At 46.8% G+C, this 19,987-nt stretch overlaps 1 protein-coding gene across 1 annotated transcript in view; it reads left to right on the forward strand.

Annotated features, from left to right (window-relative positions):
• CENATAC (centrosomal AT-AC splicing factor) overlaps positions 1–19,987 on the forward strand; it is a 124,354-nt gene that overhangs the window by 91,200 nt on the left and 13,167 nt on the right. Inside the window, exons 7-8 of the mRNA XM_086956747.1 lie at positions 3,084–3,195; positions 9,713–9,743. Of these exons, the coding sequence (XP_086812873.1) occupies positions 3,084–3,195; positions 9,713–9,743 (143 nt within the window). The remainder of the gene's footprint in view (positions 1–3,083; positions 3,196–9,712; positions 9,744–19,987) is intronic.

Raw genomic sequence — 19,987 nt, forward strand, 5'->3', positions numbered from 1 at the left:
GCCCACTGCCAGGAAACAAATTAATGGTTTCTACTGCAGATGATTAGCTATTATTAGGAATATGAATTTCCTGTCCAGCTCCTTAGAGCAAACTGTGTATACATGCAACTGGAATCGCTGCAGGAAACTGTATATTCGTGCACGATCTGAATCTATATGTAGCGTGTTGACAAGGAATCGATCGGCATTGCCAGCAGGAGCAGGCCTCTACTCTAACATTGAGTAATCGCTTTGAGCCACAGCTCGTGTTAAACACCCAGTATTTACTTGTTCCTGGGCCGTATGATCTCGCTTTGTATCTCCACCCATGGCATTTCTGTTACCCTCAAGTTGATGAGCTGGAATGTTGCTGGGGCCCAAACTAAATTAGACAACAAAGAGTGCATTAAATTCCTAAGCGATCTTATTTGCCTACAAGATACCTGGGATGTTGTGCAGAATTTGTTCCTAGATGGTTACGCCACGTTTGTTTCCAATGCCAGGCCCTCTGCCCACAGAAGAGGCAAAAGGGGATCAGTTACTTTCATAAAACTGAGCCTTAACTTTAAAAATGGAAGGGGTTGTAACACACTCATCTCGCATTTTCGGCACTCTCCTGAATTTTTTCAAACCTATACTGGATCCTGGTTGTGAATGTCCATAATTACATTTCAGCTAGGGTAGAAGATGACGTGGACCACAATCTTAAAACTTTCTTAGAAGGTTTCACAGCTAGCTCTCCTAGATTCACGGTGTTGTTAGTGTTGGGTGATTTCTTGTACTCCTGCACAGATTTTTATTTGTGTAGACTTAATTTTTTGGTATGCATCGAATACACCTTAAACACGTGTTCTGGGCATAGCTGAACAGCCCCCAGATAAATTGAGATTTAGCGTTAAAATTTTATAAATAGGTTTGTCAGGGCCACTGGAATGATACGATTTATGCAGCTGCTGCTTTTTTTCATAATTATGGATTTACTGCTTAAATGTTTCTAGCTCAAACGGATTAAAAGTTACTAAAAATGTGGCCATATATTCCTGCACGAAGAAGACCCTTTTTAAAGGTTGATTGGACCTCTTTCAGTTGCTTATTGCTGTTCTTTAAAGTTGTACTGAGTAGGTGAATTTGTTGCACAAACATTGTAAAATCACAAAATGTGCTGCAGTATGCCGCATAATTTGCCGTGACTTGCTTCATAATTTAGTCATCCCAGTTGCTTATTTTGGTCCTCCACAGCCTTCAAATTCTAGTGGCCCTGATTAAGGTGTAGCTGGAGAACTACAGACACGTTTCGGGTCAATTCTCTGTCACTGAAATTGCTATGCTCTTCAGGTTTCCACTTTTTTGTGTTTAGTGTGTATAGTAGTTTACCCTCAAATACTTTTTCTAAAGTAAAGAATGACCTGCATATTCAATTTATTAAGTGTCAAGCTGTTTTGCAATTTCTGAACCCGCACTACATCCTTAAGTAAGCCTTAACTGCTGAACCTCAGCTGTCAGGTAATGCTAAAATTGAATACCTGAGAATTCAGTTTGAGTGCAACAATATTGTGGCAACAGGACACCAGTGTTCTAGTTATTGCCCTGTGACTTCCGTTTGCTCTTGAATAAAAAAAAATGTTAAACTTCACAGCATATGTAAATTCCCAGTGATTGTTGGGATATTGGTCTAATTTTGTTATGGATTAAAAATCTAGTAACTAATCTGCCGGTGCTAATCTCAGCATGATAAAAACGGGTTATGGTAGTCAAAGGGGCCGATACTGCTATGTTCATGTCTTGTACCGTATGGGGTCTATAGCAGAACTGACTTAAGCAGTTTCAATCAACCTCAGTTAACTCCGGAAATGATGTCTTGATTGGGAAAAACAAATCCATCTGTGTTCACCTTGGAATAGATGATCTTTAATATTTCTGGACGTCGTGGTGTAGATTTGTTACGAGACTGTTAAGGTTATTTGGAGAACTTTATGACCTTAAGTCGAATTATTGGTTGCTCATTTAGTTGCCAGTTTCTTTTATCTGGTTTTACACCATTATTCTTGTGGCTTGACTTTCACCACTCAAGTGGTTCTTCTTTTATATCGGAGTCCATACGTTCATTTTTATCTGATATATAATGTTGGGGGTAAACCGTTTGTTTGCGAATATTGCCTCCATGTTTTGTGTTTTTTCAAGGCAATTTCTTTGGTTGCTGTGGTACGCGGACAGACACTGCAGTAGGTAGAGGAATGGTGTCCGGTGATGAGCCGCTTTGTATTTTATTACTGTTGAAACAAATTCTGTTATACTGATTAACCAGTTTTACATTGCAACAGTAGCATTTTTCTAGGCATTTATAACTGATATAGCTTTTTCTGACACCCTTTCATCCACTAAGGTTTGGTCAGGCTCTAGTATGTTGACATTAAGCCTTTTATGAATATGTATGAAAATTTGCTACAGGGTGCAAAAACATTGCAAACTGTTCTACACTATTTTAACCACCACTCCTGAGAATATATATATGAAAAAGGGCCAGCTGAGTGAGAATGTATCATTTGTAGGCATTACAAAAAGCTGCTTGTTAATACAGTGCTTTGAGAAGTTATCTACCAGGGACCTTCCGATAGATAGTTCCTACAGCCATTGATCTTTGTATATTAATGCAGCTACGATAAGAACCTATAGCACTGGAACGCTCTGCTCGCCTAGACTGTGTCTGTGTGAGGGTTAATTGCAAATCCTGCAGGATTATATTAATTTAAGCAGGCTATAACTTGTCTTATCCTGAAGAGAAGTGTATACTCCTTCTCTCCTGCTATATATATAATAATGTGAGAGCAAATTTAAATGTTTTTCCCTTTGTAAAAAATTCAAAAGGAACTCCAGTACAAAGGGTTTAAACAAAAAGAAATAATCTGGTGTTCATTAGGGATTTAACCTGCCCTTGAACACATATGGTCCTTTCAAAATGGTGCTTCGCCTGTCAGCAGCGGACTAGAGCCTATCTCTGTTTGCAGATTGTAAATCTGTAGTAGTTTTTCTCTATCACTGCAGAACAACAGCTTACTTGTTTGATCATTTGTGCTCTCAATTCTTCTGTTACTATATTTCTTTAGACTTCGCTCTGTCGCAGAAGCTGAGGAGTCGCGTTTCCAGAGCATGTCGACAGCTGGGGAAGAACTTGAATGGATGGAGCCAGGCCAGAATCTGACTTTTGTTGGCCACCAGGTAGGTTCACGAAGATAAGGCCTTATTGACCCAGCGCATCTCTAAGCTCATGTACATCTACGACGAGTTGGCGAGGTTGTTTTGGCAGATAATTCTTGAAAATGCCTTGTGAACACAAGAGTTCCTAAATTGTGGTCCCTAAGACTGTCTGCATAAATGTGCCAATATTGAAGGACTTGCAAAGTTAGCTTGAAATCCAGTTTGACGTTTGCTTGCACATTGAGACTGTGCTGGGTTATGCCTGGCTGTACAGACCTGACCTCTGCCGGCATTGCATGAATATCCATACAATATAGACCTTACCCTGGCCGCAGCATCTATATTCAGAATGTTTGGAGTGCTGTCTGACCAGAGATCACTTCGGCCTCAATGATAGTCCATAAATGGTTCATCTCCTACCTCCAGCACTGAACACAGCAAATCAAAATTCATGACTGCCTATCTAACCCCACTCCGGTCTCCCTAGGAGTCCCTTAGAGATCCATTCTCTCTCCCTCTCCCTTCAAACTCTTTATGAAACCCCTCACTCTCATTCTAAATCAAGCCGGAATCCAATGCCACCTCTATGCTGATGATACCCAACTCTACTACAAGATCATAACCCGCTCGGATATCATTCATCTTAATAATACCCTCTCCAAAATTCAATCCTGGTTCCAATTAAATCATCTTAAACTCTAGCCTAAAAAGGCTGAAATCATGCTCTTCTTCCCAAAAAAAAACCCTCTCCCCATCCAATCCTGGATCTCCGACCTCAACGCCCTCAACTGTTCAATCACCCTGTCCAACTTCGTTAAATCTCTTGGGATCTGCATTGACAAGATCCTAACTCTCAATGTCCACACCAAAAACTCGGCTAAGGGAGTCCTCTTCACTCTCCGTCTTCTTAAGAAAATTAGACCCTTTATCCCAACTGACGACTTTCTAATTTCTAATTTAAAACATTTATAGAGCGCAGCGTGCACCGTACGGTTTCTTGGCGCTAATGGAGAGTTAGGCAACTGAGTCAGAGAAATAGAACCTGTCCTGCAGGAGAAGGGAGGTTACACGGGGAAGGCCTGTCTAAAAAGAAATGTTTTAAGGTCTTTCCGAAAAGAGAGGTAATGGGTGGCGGAGCGAAGGTGATCGGGGAGGGTATTCCAGAAGGTGGGCGCCAAGGTGGAGAACGTAGTTCCACCTCACTTTTTCCGTTTGAATCGCGGGATTTGAAGGAGAGATTTAGAGGAGGAACGAAGCTCTCTCATGGGAATGTAATCTTTTATTAGTGAAGAAATAAAGGCGGGGCAGTGCCTTGGCGGGCCTGGAAGACCATGCAACCGATCTTAAACAGGGAGCGTTCCTTAACAGGAAGCCAGTGAAGATCCCTGAGGAGGGGTGTGGAGTGATGGTATCGAGAGAGACCATAGACCAACCGGGCTGCCTGGTTCTGGACCATCTGAAGCCTTCTCAGGCTGTATGCAGGGATGCCGTTGTAGAGGGCATTGGCATAGTCCAGCCGCGATATTACCAGTGCAGCCATGATCACCTTAAGTGCCTGGGGGGAAAAGAAGCGGGATACAGTGCGGATGGTTCGGAGGGTGAGAAAGCAGGAGGAGACTACCGAGCTGATTTGTGAATGGAGGGTGAGCTGGTTATTCATTTTAACACCCAGTGTTTTGACCGTGGTTGAAGGAGTGGGGGAAGAGCCAAGAGTGGGGGGCCAGAAAAGAGAGTTCCAGGGACTGGAGGAACCACCGGAGAGAACCAGCTCGGTTTTATCCGGGTTCAGTTTAAGATGGTTGTGGTTCATCCAGTCCCTGATGAATGTCATGGTGGATTGAAAATTAGAGACGGAGAGGGGGGAAGAGGATAGGTCAAAGATGAGCTGGAGGTCATCTGCATAATTGTATACAGTGACCGCCAGCTGCTGAAGGGCGAAGATAAGAGGAAAGATATACAGATTGAAAAGCAAGGGGGAAAGAGAGGAGCCCTGGGGAACACCACAGGTGACAGGGAGTGGGGTGGTTGTGAAGTCTCCTAAGCGAACCGCCTGGGTGCGGTCCCTCAGGAAGGAGGAAAGCCAAATCGGGGCTGAACCTTCGATTCCAGCCGCCTTGACACGGGACAGTAAGATGGTATGGTCTACCGTGTCAAAGGCGGCGGAGAGATCGAGGAGTACCAGCGCCTGGTGTTTGTTATTATCCATACCCTTCCTGAGGTTATCCAAGACCGATACCACGACTGATTCGGTCGAGTGTCTAGGGCGGAAGCCGGCCTGGCGAGAAGCTAGTCCCCCATTGGCCTCTACGTGGGCGCTGAGAACTGCGGTGACATGGCGTTCTAGCACCTTGCCCAAATAGGGCAGCAGGGAAATGGGGCGATAATTGGCTGAGTTGGACGGATCCGCGCCAGGTTTTTTTAAGATAGGCACTATGGTGGCTGATTTGAGCGCGGGGGTCACTACTCCCCGCGCAAGGGAGCTGTTAAGGAAAGTAACTGGGGGCTCAGGCCAAGAAGAGTAGATTTGTTGCAGTATACGTGCCGGACAGATGTCTGTCGGAGAGCCCGACTTTACCTTGGAGTATCTCCAAGAATGTTGCCTCAGTGAGGGGGGGGAATGGAAGTAATAAGAGTTTGAACAGTGGGAGGGGAGGGGTCCACAAAGGCGGACGAGGGGGGGGGGGGGGATGTTGGCCTTGATGGTGACGATTTTGTCCAGGAAGTAGGTGTTTAGTTGATCGCATAATGGCTGTGATGGAGGGATTTGGGGTGAGGCTCTGTCGGAGTAGGCCAGGTCCTTCACTATGCCAAAGATTTCCCTGGATTTATTTTCAGCTGATATGATTTTTGTTGAAAAGTAGGAAGTTTTGGCTGAGAGGATTGCAGTTTTGTATTCGGCAAGTGATGTGAGGTAAAGGGTTTTTAGTGATGGGCAGTAATTTTTCCTCCACTGCCTCTCTGCCTGACGGGCGGTAAGTTTTAGCTTTTTTAGGTGGTCATTAAACCATCTGTTGGAGTCCTTAGGTCGCCGGATGGAAATGCGGCGTAGGGGGGCCACTGAGTCACAACCTCCAGCCAGCCAGGTATTAATAGCATTGGCTTGGGAATTGGATGAGAGACCAGAAAGGGACGGAGTGGAGTTCCGGAGCAGGGAGGACAGGGAAGGAAGATCAACTCTGTTCCAATTCCGTGCCCAGGTATTTTTGGCATGAGGGGCTTTGGATACAGGGTTGAGAGAGATGGAAAAAGAGATAAGGGCATGGTCGGACCAAGGACAGGGAGATACAGTCACCGATGAGATTGGGAGGTTAAGGGACCAGACCTGGTCAAGTACATGACCGTGAGAATGAGTGGGGACACTAATGTGCGGGACAAAGTTCAGAGAAAGGAGGGATTCCGTGAACTCTTACGAAGTGGTGCACTCAGAGGGGTCCGAGGGCCAATAATTAAAATCCCCCAGCACCAGGACCGAGGCGTAGTTGACAAACAAAGTTGGCCAGTAGGTCTTGAAATGCCGGTAAGAACAGAGACGAAGGCTGGGGTGGGCGATACATTAGAAGGCAAGTGATAGGAGGAGAAAAGAAGAGGGAGGCGGCTACAAGGAACTCAGTGGGGGGGATGGGGGAAGAGGGAAGGGTTTGGAAATTCAAATCAGATCGAGCGATTAACGCCACACCACCGCCAGCCCTACCCGCCGGGCGATCGGCACGTAAGGCTACGTAGGAGGGGGGTAGGGTGGCCAAGAGGACAGGGAGGGAAGAATCACAGAACCAGGTCTCAGTCAAGAGCAGTAGGTCAGGTTTCTTAGTATCGAGTAAGACAAATAGCTTGTGATGGTGCTTGATCGCTGATCTGGTATTGAGTAAGAGGACAGATAAAGACGGAGTAGGGAGAGAGGAGTCAGATGGAGAATGGCGACGAGGCTGGGAGGCCGACCGGGAAGGCGGCGGTGTTGAAGTGGGAGGGTGGGCAAGCCCTAATGAGGCGATGTGCCTATGGACGGTTTCTGGGAGTGGCCAGTGGCCTTGGAGGGTGGTAAGCTCCTCAGAGGAGTATGATGTAAATTTGGCATGGGGTCGTGCCCCTGGCCCCCTGCGGACGGGCGCAGACGGGCTTGCCTTAGGCGCGCTCGCCCGCTGCGCGTTCTGAAGTTACACATGTTTTATAGGGGCCGTAGGGCGGGAAGTGGGCGTGGCCTCAAGGTGGGCGTGGCCCGCGGCGAAGGCAGCCGGTGCTAGGGGTCACGTGAGCGCTAGGTCCGCTCTACCGTGCCCTGAAAGTGCGCGGTGCTTGACAAGTGGTAAACAAGTTTTAAAAGCAGGTAAGTTTTAAAAATAGTGCAGACAAATCAAATATGCATCCTCTCCCGGCTTTCCGCCTCAGGAGACTTAACTCAGCCGAGCGCTAGCGTGTCAGCGCTTTTAAAGGGCGGGAAGTGGGCGTGGCCTCAAGGTGGGCGTGGCCAGCGGCGAAGGCAGCCTGTGCTAGGGGTAATGTGAGCGCTAGGTCCGCTCTACCGTGCCCTGAAAGTGCGCGGTGCTTGACAAGTAGTAAACAAGTTTTAAAAGCAGGTAAGTTTTAAAAATAGTGCAGACAAATCAAATATGCATCCTCTCCCGGCTTTCCGCCTCAGGAGACTTAACTCAGCCGAGCGCTAGCGTGTCAGCGCTTTTAAAGGGCGGGAAGTGGGCGTGGCCTCAAGGTGGGCGTGGCCAGCGGCGAAGGCAGCCGGTGCTAGGGGTCACGTGAGAGCTAGGTCCGCTCTACCGTGCCCTGAAAGTGCGCGGTGCTTGACAAGTAGTAAACAAGTTTTAAAAGCAGGTAAGTTTTAAAAATAGTGCAGACAAATCAAATATGCATCCTCTCCCGGCTTTCCGCCTCAGGAGACTTAACTCAGCCGAGCGCTAGCGTGTCAGCGCTTTTAAAGGGCGGGGAAGTGGGCGTGGCCTCAAGGTGGGCGTGGCCAGCGGCGAAGGCAGCCGGTGCTAGGGGTCACGTGAGCGCTAGGTCCGCTCTACCGTGCCCTGAAAGTGCGCGGTGCTTGACAAGTAGTAAACCAGTTTTAAAAGCAGGTAAGTTTTAAAAATAGTGCAGACAAATCAAATATGCATCCTCTCCTGGCTTTCCGCCTCTCTGGTCCTTTTGCAAATTGATTATGGCAAAGCCATCCTCTCTGGAATCCTCAAGATCCACCTTGCTCCTCTCAAATCTGTCTTAACCTTGCAGCAGGCTCATTACCGATGGCAAACGTTACGACCACATCTCACTAGCCCTCAAAACTCTTAAATGGCTCACCATCGAAGGCAGATCCTCCTACAAAACTGCATGTATAACACACAAAGCCCTCCATCAAAACACACCGATGTACCTCGCCAACAAACTCTGCAAAGCGGGCAACACACGACCAATGAGAAATACCAACACCCTCCTGCGAGTCCCACCCCTGCACAAAAAAAATCCACACAATCCCTCTCCTTCTCAGTAAATGCCCCAAAAATCTGGAATGCCCTTCCCAAAGACCTACGACGTAACCCTTCCTACATCAGCTTCAAAAAAGAGCTCAACATTCACCTCCTCAACAAATATTGGGGATCTTAACCTACGCCCTAATTTCACCCACCCACCATTACTACTCCATTTCTCCCCTACTGCGCCTTGAACTGCTCTAATTATCTGCTTATCCCAATATGTGTTAGCCCAAACTGTTTCTCTTCTATTAATCCTGTTGTTACTCCGGGCTGCTTACATTTTGTTTGTACCGCTTATTAGCATCATTCTCCTGTCTCACACCTTTATGCAATAGTTTGATCTCCCCTATCCATGCTATATATGGTCATGTCCCCTGCTCCTCTCATTTGTCTATTTGATATGGTGTAACTCTATCCGTTTTCACTTCTGTTCACCTGTTTTGATAATCCATACAGTCAAATTATTGTTGTTTGCTTTTACTATCCTCATTCTCATGTAAAGCGCTCTGATACCTCCGGGTACAGCCAGTGCTATATAAAACCTCCAAATAAATAATAATGATAATATCAATATTCATGCTACCTGGGTCTCTCCCTGACCGTGACCTCAATATCCGAACTGTCGAGGTGTGCCTTACTATACCATTACCGTACGGTCAATAGCCAGACTACCTGGTTCTCTCCCTGGCTGTAACCTACATATCAGGTTGTGCAAGTTCACAACCTCGATTGACAAGATAAAGACCTGAACAAACATCCACTGCATAATATTGATAGTAGACCTATGATGTTTTTACAGGTAGAAATTATAAACTTGATATGTAGTAAAACACTAGGTTTATTACTTATGTGCAAATAACAACCTGTTTTCCATGTTGCAGGCATGTAGAGTCTTGTCTGTCTGTTGCTTGTATATTCTACTGCGAGTTATTGTCTGTGTATCAAAGACTCTGGGCCAGATCAACTCAATATCACTGAGTTTTTTTCAGCTTTTTTTTCTAACGATGCTGTATAAACATATCTGCACTACTACTATTGTTTATCTGAAATCTGCTTTTTTTAATCTGCAGGAAGTAACTGAAAGAGGAAACATTTACACAGGTAACCAGGCTGTTCCTTAATCTTGCGGCTCTAAATGTCCCTCGCCCTCCTTTTTAGGTTTCGCTGAACCAACGCGCATGCGTTGTTCTGCGAGAGTATAGTAGGCAAAACAACTCCTTGAAACCCGCGAAGATTGTCCCCAATGCATGTGAGGTACTCAAGCGCGACGCTTCCCCAGCGCGCGCTTGGCCTCACTTCTCAATCACACCCCATATGGTGTTCCCTCCCACTCGCTCGCACATCAAAGGCTGCTGCTCCCCCGCCAATGCGCTCCCGCACAGCAATGCCTAGAGCTTGTTTTTATTGTCCTTCACACTATTCAGCGCGGCGCCCATTTTCCGAGCGCTGTGCTTTCAACTTTAAAGCCTCATCTCCCCGAAGGGTGCTCTCCCTCCCACCACCAAACACAGGCTGCCTATGGAACTCCCCTCGCACCCTTGCTGCCAGGTTAAGGAGTTCATCTGCGACCCGGTTCAGTCTCTTCCGCTTCCCTTGCAGTTTGGACGATGCATTTGTCCGTAGGGTGCCCTCACTTCCACCACTTAAAACAGGCTGCCTGGTTAACGCACCCCCCTTTCCCGCTGCCAGGTTAAGGAGACTGCCCCTTCATCATCCACCTCTCCCGGGGATCACCTCTTCAGCTGCAACAGCCACGGTGATCAGCTGCTTTGAAGCCACTGCTGCAATGGTAATTAACCCCTGGGATCCCGGAAGACTCCATAGGCTTTTGTGATCATTTCATGCCCTGCACCTAATCTCTCCATGCGCCATCGCTGCTCCTATCTAAATGGATGCAGCTGTGTGTCTTGTTAACTTTGAAGACACTTTAACATAATTTTGCTTGGCGCAGAGCTCTTTCATGAGCGCCGCGCATTATCTTTTCGTTTCGATGTGTGTGAATTTACTTTACCTTGCACCCCCCACCCCACCGCTCATTCTCGTTTTGTCCTGTGCAGCCAGCGCTCACAGCGATCGCCCCTCGTGCCTTCCCACTTGCTCGCTCCCCTGCCCCCCCCACCCAACTTGAAAGGAAGCCTCTTGTTACACTGCTTGTTCACCTTGTTTCCTTTCTTTCTCTTCCTCTGTGTCTTTCATTATTCTCTGATGTCTGCGCCGGTCTCGTTTCCTTATACACTCTTTCACTCCCTCTGTAGTTCTCCTTTCCTCTCTGCCTTTGTCCTCGTTTAACCCCTCTAAATCTGAATCTAACTTTGCTCTCTCGTTCTCTTTTTTTTGTTGATACCTTATCGAGCGAGTGTACCAAGAACTGCGTTTAGTAAAAGAAATCTAAAAAAGTAAAACTGAGGGACTGGGTACATTGAATGATTTTGTAGCCCAGTTTAATTAAAACAAATTATTCAGCAATCCATCCAGTAATAAAGAAAAAATCACATCAAACTAACGATAAAGCTCATAAAATGGTGGACAATTGTGCGTGCACTTTAATATGGAATTTTAAAAACACATACACTCCTCCTGCATCAATAACGTTAATTACTACCCTAGCACACTTTTAGGACCCCACCACCCTTCTGTACAATGACCAAGCACTTAATATGTAAAAAAGATAGTACGGGCTTTAAAAAATCTTCACTTTTGTTCCAAAGTTTCCACTTAAGGTGGCTATATGTTTTAGTCTTCGTGTATTTCTCTAGCTATACTGAGTTTATTTCTATTCAAATATACTAATAAAAATGTGAGTTGCAGACCTGCCAACTTAATACATTTCACAGTTTGTGGCGGAGACGTGGGCCTGAAAGAGGCGGGCTTCATGCCGAGAACTGCTTCTGGAAGAGGCACTCTGCCCCCCTTGATTGCCTCCCCTCGAGGAAAAAACAACAAAAAACAAGTAACAAAAGCTTGCTGAGCTGCAGACGATGTTCTGGGGTCTTTTCACACTTCTTAATTGACATCAGCTACTCGGAGCCTCCCAAAACAGCTGAAAAACTATTGTGCAGTGGTCTCCAGCAGTTTCCCTCCCACCGTGTGAGGGCAGTCGATATCGTATGATGCACTGTTGCATGGTGTGAGTTCGAAGGTCTGGAAATGTAATGTATCTGTAAACAGATGTTGATATTATTAAATTGTACTCCTCCGATGCTCCCTGCCTGGTTACAGTCTTTTAAGCCAACAAGCTGGTTGAAACGGTTGTAACTTGACTATGCTTTTCAAATGCTATCTAGCCATTTTAGAAACGGGCTTCTTTACGCCTGGCATGGAGTAATAGCTTTATTTATGATCTAACCGTACTTGGTAATTGCACTTCTAAAGGCCCCGCATCCCCAGACATACTTTTGCCTATCCTTAAATTCAGATGGAATTGAAGGGCCTGCCTGGACTTTCCATTCTGTTATTTCTATGCTGCAACATAAACAGGGTATTCGCCTATCATCTTTGGCCTACAACGACTTTCTTTTTTAGCTTTTGACAGATGCAGTCATTGATATTTTCCATTTGTAAGAGACGAAAAAACGAGACCGCTAAATCACTTCAGCACAGAAAAAAAAGATACTGTGACAACTTTAGGAACGGATTGTAAACGTATTTTCTGTGCAAAGTGAAGAACATGCCCTTCCATTCCAGCGAAGCCCTTCCATCCCCAATCTCACCACTCTCCACTCTGTCCCCTCCCACCACTCTCCTCTCACCACTATCCCCTCACCACTATCCCCTCTCACCACTCTCTCCCCTCCTCTCGCCCCTCTCTCCCCTCCTCTCGCCCCTCTTTCCCCTCCTCTCGCCCCTCTTTCCCCTCCTCACTCCCCTCCTCACTCCCCTCTCTTCTCCTCTCTAGCTCTCCCCTCTCTTCTCCTCTCTAGCTCTCCCCTCTCCTCACTCTCCCCTCTCCTCACTCTCCCCTCTCCTCACTCTCCCCTCTCCTCACTCTCCCCTCTCCTCACTATTCCCCTCTCCTCACTATTCCCCTCTCCTCACTCCCCCCACTCTCTCCTCACTCTATCCTCTCCTCACTCTATCCTCTCCTCACTCTATCCTCTCCTCACTCTCGCCTCTCCTCACTCTCGCCTCTCCTCACTCTCGCCTCTCCTCACTCTCGCCTCTCCTCACTCTTGCCTCTCCTCACTCTCGCCTCTCCTCACTCTCGCCTCTCCTCACTCTCGCCTCTCCTCACTCTCGCCTCTCCTCACTCTCGCCTCTCCTCACTCTCGCCTCTCCTCACTCTCCCCTCTCCTCACTCTCCCCTCTCCTCACTCTCCCCTCTCCTCACTCTCCCCTCTCCTCACTCTCCCCTCTCCTCACTCTCCCCTCTCCTCTCTCACCTGACTCTCCCCTCCCCTCAGTCTATCCACTCTCCTCTCTCCCCTCTCCCCCTCCTCTCTCTCTTCTCCTCTCCCCACTCTCCCCTCTCCCGTCTCTCACCACTCTCCCCTCCCTCTCACCTCCCTCTCACTTCAATCTCCCCTCTCCTCACTATCCTCACTTTCCCCAGTCTCTCCTCTCACACCACTCTCTCCTCTCTCTCCACTCTTCCTCTATTTCTGTCTCACTCTCTCCTGCCCCTTCACTGTCTTGGCCTCACCACTCTACTTCAGTTTCCGCCTCACTCTCCTGCCCCTTCACTGTCTTGGCCTCGCTACTCTTCCTCTATTTCTGTCTCACTCTCTCCTGCCCCTTCACTGTCTTGGCCTCCCCACTCTTCCTCTATTTCTGTCTCACTCTTTCCTGCCCCTTCACTGTCTTGGCCTCTCCACTCTTCCTCTGTTTCCGTCTCACTCTCTCCTGCCCCTTCACTGTCTTGGCCTCTCCACTCTTCCTCAGTTTCCGTTTCGCTCTCTCCTGCCCCTTCAATGTCTTGGCCTCTCCACTCTTCCTCTATTTCTGTCTCACTCTCTCTTGCCCCTTCACTGTCTTGGCCTCTCCACTCTTCCTCTATTTCCGTTTCACTCTCTCCTGCCCCTTCACTGTCTTGGCCTCGCCACTCTTCCTCTATTTCTGTCTCACTCTCTCCTGCCCCTTCACTGTCTTGGCCTCTCCACTCTTCCTCTATTTCCATCTCAATCTCTCCTGACCCTTCACTGTCTTGCTTCTGTTTATTGTATTTGCTCTATCTATCGCCCTCACTCTATCTATCGCCCTCACTCTATCTATCGCCCTCACTCTATCTATCGCCCTCACTCTATCTATCGCCCTCACTCTATCAGACCCCCCAGGATACAGCGGCATGGATTAGCAAATTTAGCGGCACAAAAATGGAAATTTAGCGGCACAAATATGGAAATTTAGCGGCAATTTTGCAGCATTTTATTTGCCCATTCTTCCTACAACAAACACAGATATCTTAGTTTTTTTAGTTATTTAACAACATGAAGCTATGTATATTTGATTTATTTACAAAATAGACACAGTGAATTAATTATTATGGTCTGTGGAAGAAAAAGTCATCTCTGGAGGGTCTCCGACACTCCCATTCTCACTTCCCCCCCATTTTCCGCTGCAATATCTCACTGTTAGACACCTATTTCTCCCCATACTTTTCTGAATTCCTCCATCTGCAAATCTCATGTCATAAAGCACCATCTTCACTTTCTCATGCTTTCTCTACTTCCTTTTATCGCCACTCCCATCCATTCCCACAAGCATAAAACTCACCCACTCATCTACAAGCATTGCACTTTCATTTTTTGGCACTGTATATATTTTGACAGCTGTGAAACTCGCTGACACTTACCAACAATTACAACTGACAGATATGAAACTACTGCTCCGTGCTTGCTCTGCAGAGGTCAAGGACTGGTTGTGAATGTGGCCTTCACAACTGTATGCCCCGCTGATAGGCACTATGAGAAACTTGCTTCATTTAAAGCAACAGTGTATCTGATCAATGTGGGAGATGCTGTGCAAGTCTTCAGTCTAGGCAGTTCACTATTAAGTAATGACCTTGTGCTGATAGCGAGACAAAGAAATCTCACTCACAGCACACAACGTTAATTCACAGTTTTAGCTTGAGGTCTGGCATATCCAGGCAACTGCAAGACAGATATCATGTGTCACTAATAAAATCAATACTGCGATTTTGGCACGGTCAACTGTCGATCCTACATAGTCTTAGGACTTTTGGCTGCATTGTGGTTAGAATACTGCTTTAGCTCGAGGAAAAGTGGTAGGATAAACACAATACCTACAATGTTTAAATCCCGCCCACAGTGTCACTACTGATGATGCTTTCATCCAAGGAGAGCCTTAAATGCCATCCAGCCAAACCTGATGGACCTCAAGTCCGCCTCCCTTAAAGGTTACAGTTGGATGCTAGCAGTCGAGGCAAGGGATTTCTAACAGTTGACAGGTCGGTTAAGGTCTAGTTCGTTAAGTAGCAGCTGGGGTTAAGCACGGTACTACATGAAGGGACGGTGCAATGAGCGTAATGAAGAAACCAATGACACTGGACAGCTGACCTCAGCAGGGTATGAACTATCCGACCCACCCTCCACCTTGCGATCACATCATACGACTCCATGGTGCTACCTCGGGCAGTAGGATCTGGCTGGGCGCAGCTGCGCATGTGCACACTGTCCAGGAATCGTGAATTGTGACAATCTACGCATGCTCGAAGAAACTGCTTCAACTGGAGCTTCACAGCTGACATCGGGAGAGTTCAACGTGGATGTGCAGTGACGTCGCATCTATCCTGCTGGTTCGAGCGTACACGGTGTCCACTGTTGAGCTGCGGGGACCCTTAGGGTTAGTCAGGGACGCAACTAGATGCAAACATTCCGGGGCGTGGGGCTAGCACCTTGAACTGTGGAGGAGAAGCCATCTTTAGAGACGATAACAGGCGTCAGTGGCTGCTGAAGGTGGCGCAAGGATCTTCATTTCCGGCTTCCTCGAGCCAGGTGTACACAGCAAGCCATGAGGGCTGCGCAGGAGCAGAAAACAAATCATGGTGCACCGAGAGGGGCAAGAAGGAAAATCAGTCAGACCCCCCAGGATATAGCGGCTTTGGTAAAAATGCCGCGATTTCAACAAAAGTGCCGATTTCGCGGGCACTTTTGTAAAAATCGCGGCATTTTTTAAAAAGTGCAGATTTCGCGGCAAATCGCGATATCCTGGAGGGTCTGCTCTATCTATCGCCCTCACTCTATCTATCGCCCTCACTCTATCTATCGCCCTCACTCTATCTATCGCCCTCACTCTATCTATCGCCCTCACTCTATCTATCGCCCTCACTCTATCTATCGCCTCACTCTATCTATCGCCCTCACTCTATCTATCGCCCTCACTCTATCTATCGCCCTCACTCTATCTATCTATCGTCCTCACTCTATCTATCTATCGTCCTCACTCTATCTATCTATCGCCCTCACTCTATCTATCTATTGCCCTCACTCTATCTATCTATTGCCCTCACTCTATCTATCTATTGCCCTCACTCTATCTATCTATTGCCCTCACTCTATCTATCGCCCTCACTCTATCTATCGTCCTCACTCTATCTATCCATCGCCCTCACTCTATCTATCTATCACCCTCACTCTATCTATCACCCTCACTCTACCAATCTATCGCCCTCACTCTACCAATCTATCGCCCTCACTCTACCAATCTATCGCCCTCACTCTACCAATCTATCGCCCTCACTCTACCAATCTATCGCCCTCACTCTACCAATCTATCGCCCTCACTCTACCAATCTATCGCCCTCACTCTACCAATCTATCGCCCTCACTCTACCAATCTATCGCCCTCACTCTACCAATCTATCGCCCTCACTCTACCAATCTATCGCACTCACTCTACCAATCTATCGCACTCACTCTACCAATCTATCGCACTCACTCTACCAATCTATCGCACTCACTCTACCAATCTATCGCACTCACTCAATCTATCTATCGCACTCACTCAATCTATCTATCGCACTCACTCAATCTATCTATCGCACTCACTCAGCACCACCACTCAGGAGCACCACAGCATCAACCTGTGCAATCGTTCAACAACAACTGGTTCAAATATGTTCTCTCAATGTCTCAGTTCAAACAAGGAGAGAGTTTTCCCTATCGACCCAGAAAGGACTGGGAAATATAGCTACACAAAGGGTGGTTCCTTTCTGTGGTTGCTAAATGGAAGCGCAGAACGCTTTTACACATAAGACACCGATAACATTTCTAGTCACAATGATATGTATCCTGTATATGTCAGGATACATATCATTGTGGAGTCACCCCAGTCCAAAGATCTGGGCCCAAATCCATCGTTTTTTTGCACTCCACACCACCCTGGGTTAGACAATAGCGATATGCAAATCAGCTCTGGGAAGGACATGGCTTTTGTAGTTCGGACTGGACTGTTCCCATGGGGCACAGGGTCAGAGCTGATTTGCATATCGCTATTGTCTAACCCAGGGTGGTGTGGAGTGCAAAAAAGCGATGGATTTGGGCCCAGATCTTTGGACTGGGGTGAGTGTGTGACATTGATCCACATTCGGTCCATCACCTGTTGTTTTTGCATATTCCGCCCTAAGTGCGCTGGGGATGCCCAGACGTGGGTCCCAGGCACTCCACACCACTGGAGTCAAGCTAGCCGGGCTGATGAGAGGTGTTACCTCGAAACCGGTCCGGTCCTCGGATGCTTGATTCCGTTCTGGGAAGGACATGGCTTTTGTAGTTCGGACTGGACTGTTCCCATGGGGCACAGGGTCAGAGCTGATCTGCATATCGCTATTGTCTAACCCAGGGTGGTGTGGAGTGCAAAAAAACGATGGATTTGGGCCCAGATCTTTGGACTGGGGTGAGTGTGTGACATTGATCCACATTCGGTCCATCACCTGTTGTTTTTGCATATTCCGGACTTAAAAGTTAAAGCACAATGGACAGTCCATGCTATGGAGAACTAAGAGTATGGAGAAAAGGCAGGGACCATCCTGGCTAGTAAAATAAGAGCAGACAGGGTTAGAAATAACATAAATAGCCTAATTATAGATAGTCAGGGAACCATATCATCCCAGCAGGAGGATATGGAAAAACATCTACTCTCACTGTTCTCTAAATTATATGATGAAGATGAATCTACACCAGACTCAGGAAACACTTTACAGTGGCTGGAGAGTAAGGCTTTGCCAACACTAACAAATCAAGGCCGAGAGGTTCTCAATAGTCCCTTTACGCAGGAAGCAATCGGAGTGTATATAAAAAAAAATAAAAAACAATACAGTGGCCGGCCCGGACGCCCTCCCCGGAGAGCTGTATTAAGTATTACAGGACACCTTAGTGTCACGGCTCTGCGAACTGTTTAATTATGTCCATAGTCCAGAGGGTTGGGCACCCCCTTCATGGAAGGAGTCTAAAATCGTGTTCATATTAAAACCTGGAAAGGATTCCCTCAAGACAGACTCCTTTAGACCTATCTCCCTGCTAAACGCGGACTAGAAGATCTTTACTAGCGTTTTGGCAGGGAGACTGGCAAAGTTAATTCCACAACTTATTCTGATCAAAAAGGTTTTGTGCCCAGTAGATACATACATGATTTAACCCTTCAGCTGATTGGAAGTATAGATCTAGCAGAGGCACGGTCGGAACCCTTGGCAGTCGCTGCTTATGATGCGGCTAAGGCTTTCGACCGGGTCAACTGGGGTTTCCTGTGGGATGTACTGACTTCAATGGGCTTTGGGTTAACCATCATGAAAACACTGAGGGATTGCTATGAAGGCGCATCTGCTGCAATTATATTAAACGGTCTTTTGACACCACGTTTCAGGGTAAGGAGAGGAACTAGGCAGGGGTGCCCCATCTCGCCCCTCCTATTCGACCTCTACATTGAGCCTCTGGCGCAAGCATTGCGGCTGGATGATCGGGTTACACCCTTTAGGGCTGGAAATTTCAGTTGTAAGTTGGCATTATATGCTGATGACCTGCTATTTTATACTGGTAACCCGGCAGAGGTTTTTCCCAGAGTCGAAGAGATAATGAAGGATTTTGGCCAATACTCCGGGTACATTATAAATAATTCAAAAACCGAAATAATGTGCTGGGGGGGGGGGAGCTCAAAGTAAACAGTTTAGATACCTGGGCATAATAATAACATCGGATCTTAACACCATACCACAGACCAACATAAAGAAGGTCACGAAGGATATTGATCATCTTCTGCTGAGATGGCAGAACCTTCAGCTTACAGTCTATGGCCGGGTTAACCTGGTTAAAATGATAATTTTGCCGAAGCCGACATATCTATTTAATATGATTCCATTGACCTTTCCACATAAATCTGTGGGTAAAATTCAGGGGAAAAAAGCAAGCTTTATATGGGCGAATAAGAACTCTAGGATCTCCTGGAAAAAGCTAAAAAGAAGACTGAGGAAGGGAGGGCTTGCGCTTCCTGATATCCTCTGGTACTCCTTTGCCTTCCAACTGAAAAATATCCGATGTCTCCTTTCCAGCCCCGATGACTCCAATTGGGGGTGGGTATTGAACACAATGGTGGAACAAGAAGGAGGGGGGGGTCCTGGATTCCTCTATAAGTTTGGTGCGCCAAAATTTTATAACAAGGTGCGTCTAAAGGTTTTGAAACATGCACTCATATGGCATAATATGGCTCAGAGTGAAGGAGAAATGGGGCATAAAATATTACTCAGACCTTGCCCCAATTTGGGATTCCCCGGGGTTGCCGTCTTGTTTCAATGATAGTCTCTCTCCTCCTATTAGGAGAGCAGGGATAATAACATGGTCGGATATAGTAACATCAGAGGGGGTTTTACCATTGGATTGAGATTGAAGATTGGGGACTCCTTCTCTAGATTCAAGTACATTCAGATCTGTTCCTGGTTTACCGCTGAGAGAGAGATAACATAGGTGGAAACTGGGATGTTGAGTCTGAGCTCCAATCTTCTAGTCCGATGAAGAAGGAAGTGGGACTCTGGTATAGAAAAATGCTGGAGGAGGAGTAATCGGAAGCGCCCCCAATGTATCAAATCTGGAATACCTCTAGGTTGGAAGATACAGCAGCTGCTCTTTATGACACATCTCTCTACTTTCTCTATAAATATGTTAGATCAGCCTCCCTGAAGAAAAACCATTACTTTACCATCAATAGGCTATATTACACACCCAAACAAATCGCGAAATTTGTGAATCCTCCCCCATCTTGTTTAAGATGTGGGTTAGTCGAAGCAGACGATGTACATGTTTTCTATGATTGCCCTATTTTGGGCCCCTTTTGGGCTATGGTGGAGAAGGCCTTGGAGGGCATTTTTAAGGTACAAATAAGCCTGAATACAGCTAGAGTCTTTT

Source organism: Lissotriton vulgaris, chromosome 2_1 (genome assembly GCF_964263255.1).
Source record: "Lissotriton vulgaris chromosome 2_1, aLisVul1.2, whole genome shotgun sequence".
Classification (NCBI taxonomy): Eukaryota; Metazoa; Chordata; class Amphibia; order Caudata; family Salamandridae; genus Lissotriton; species Lissotriton vulgaris.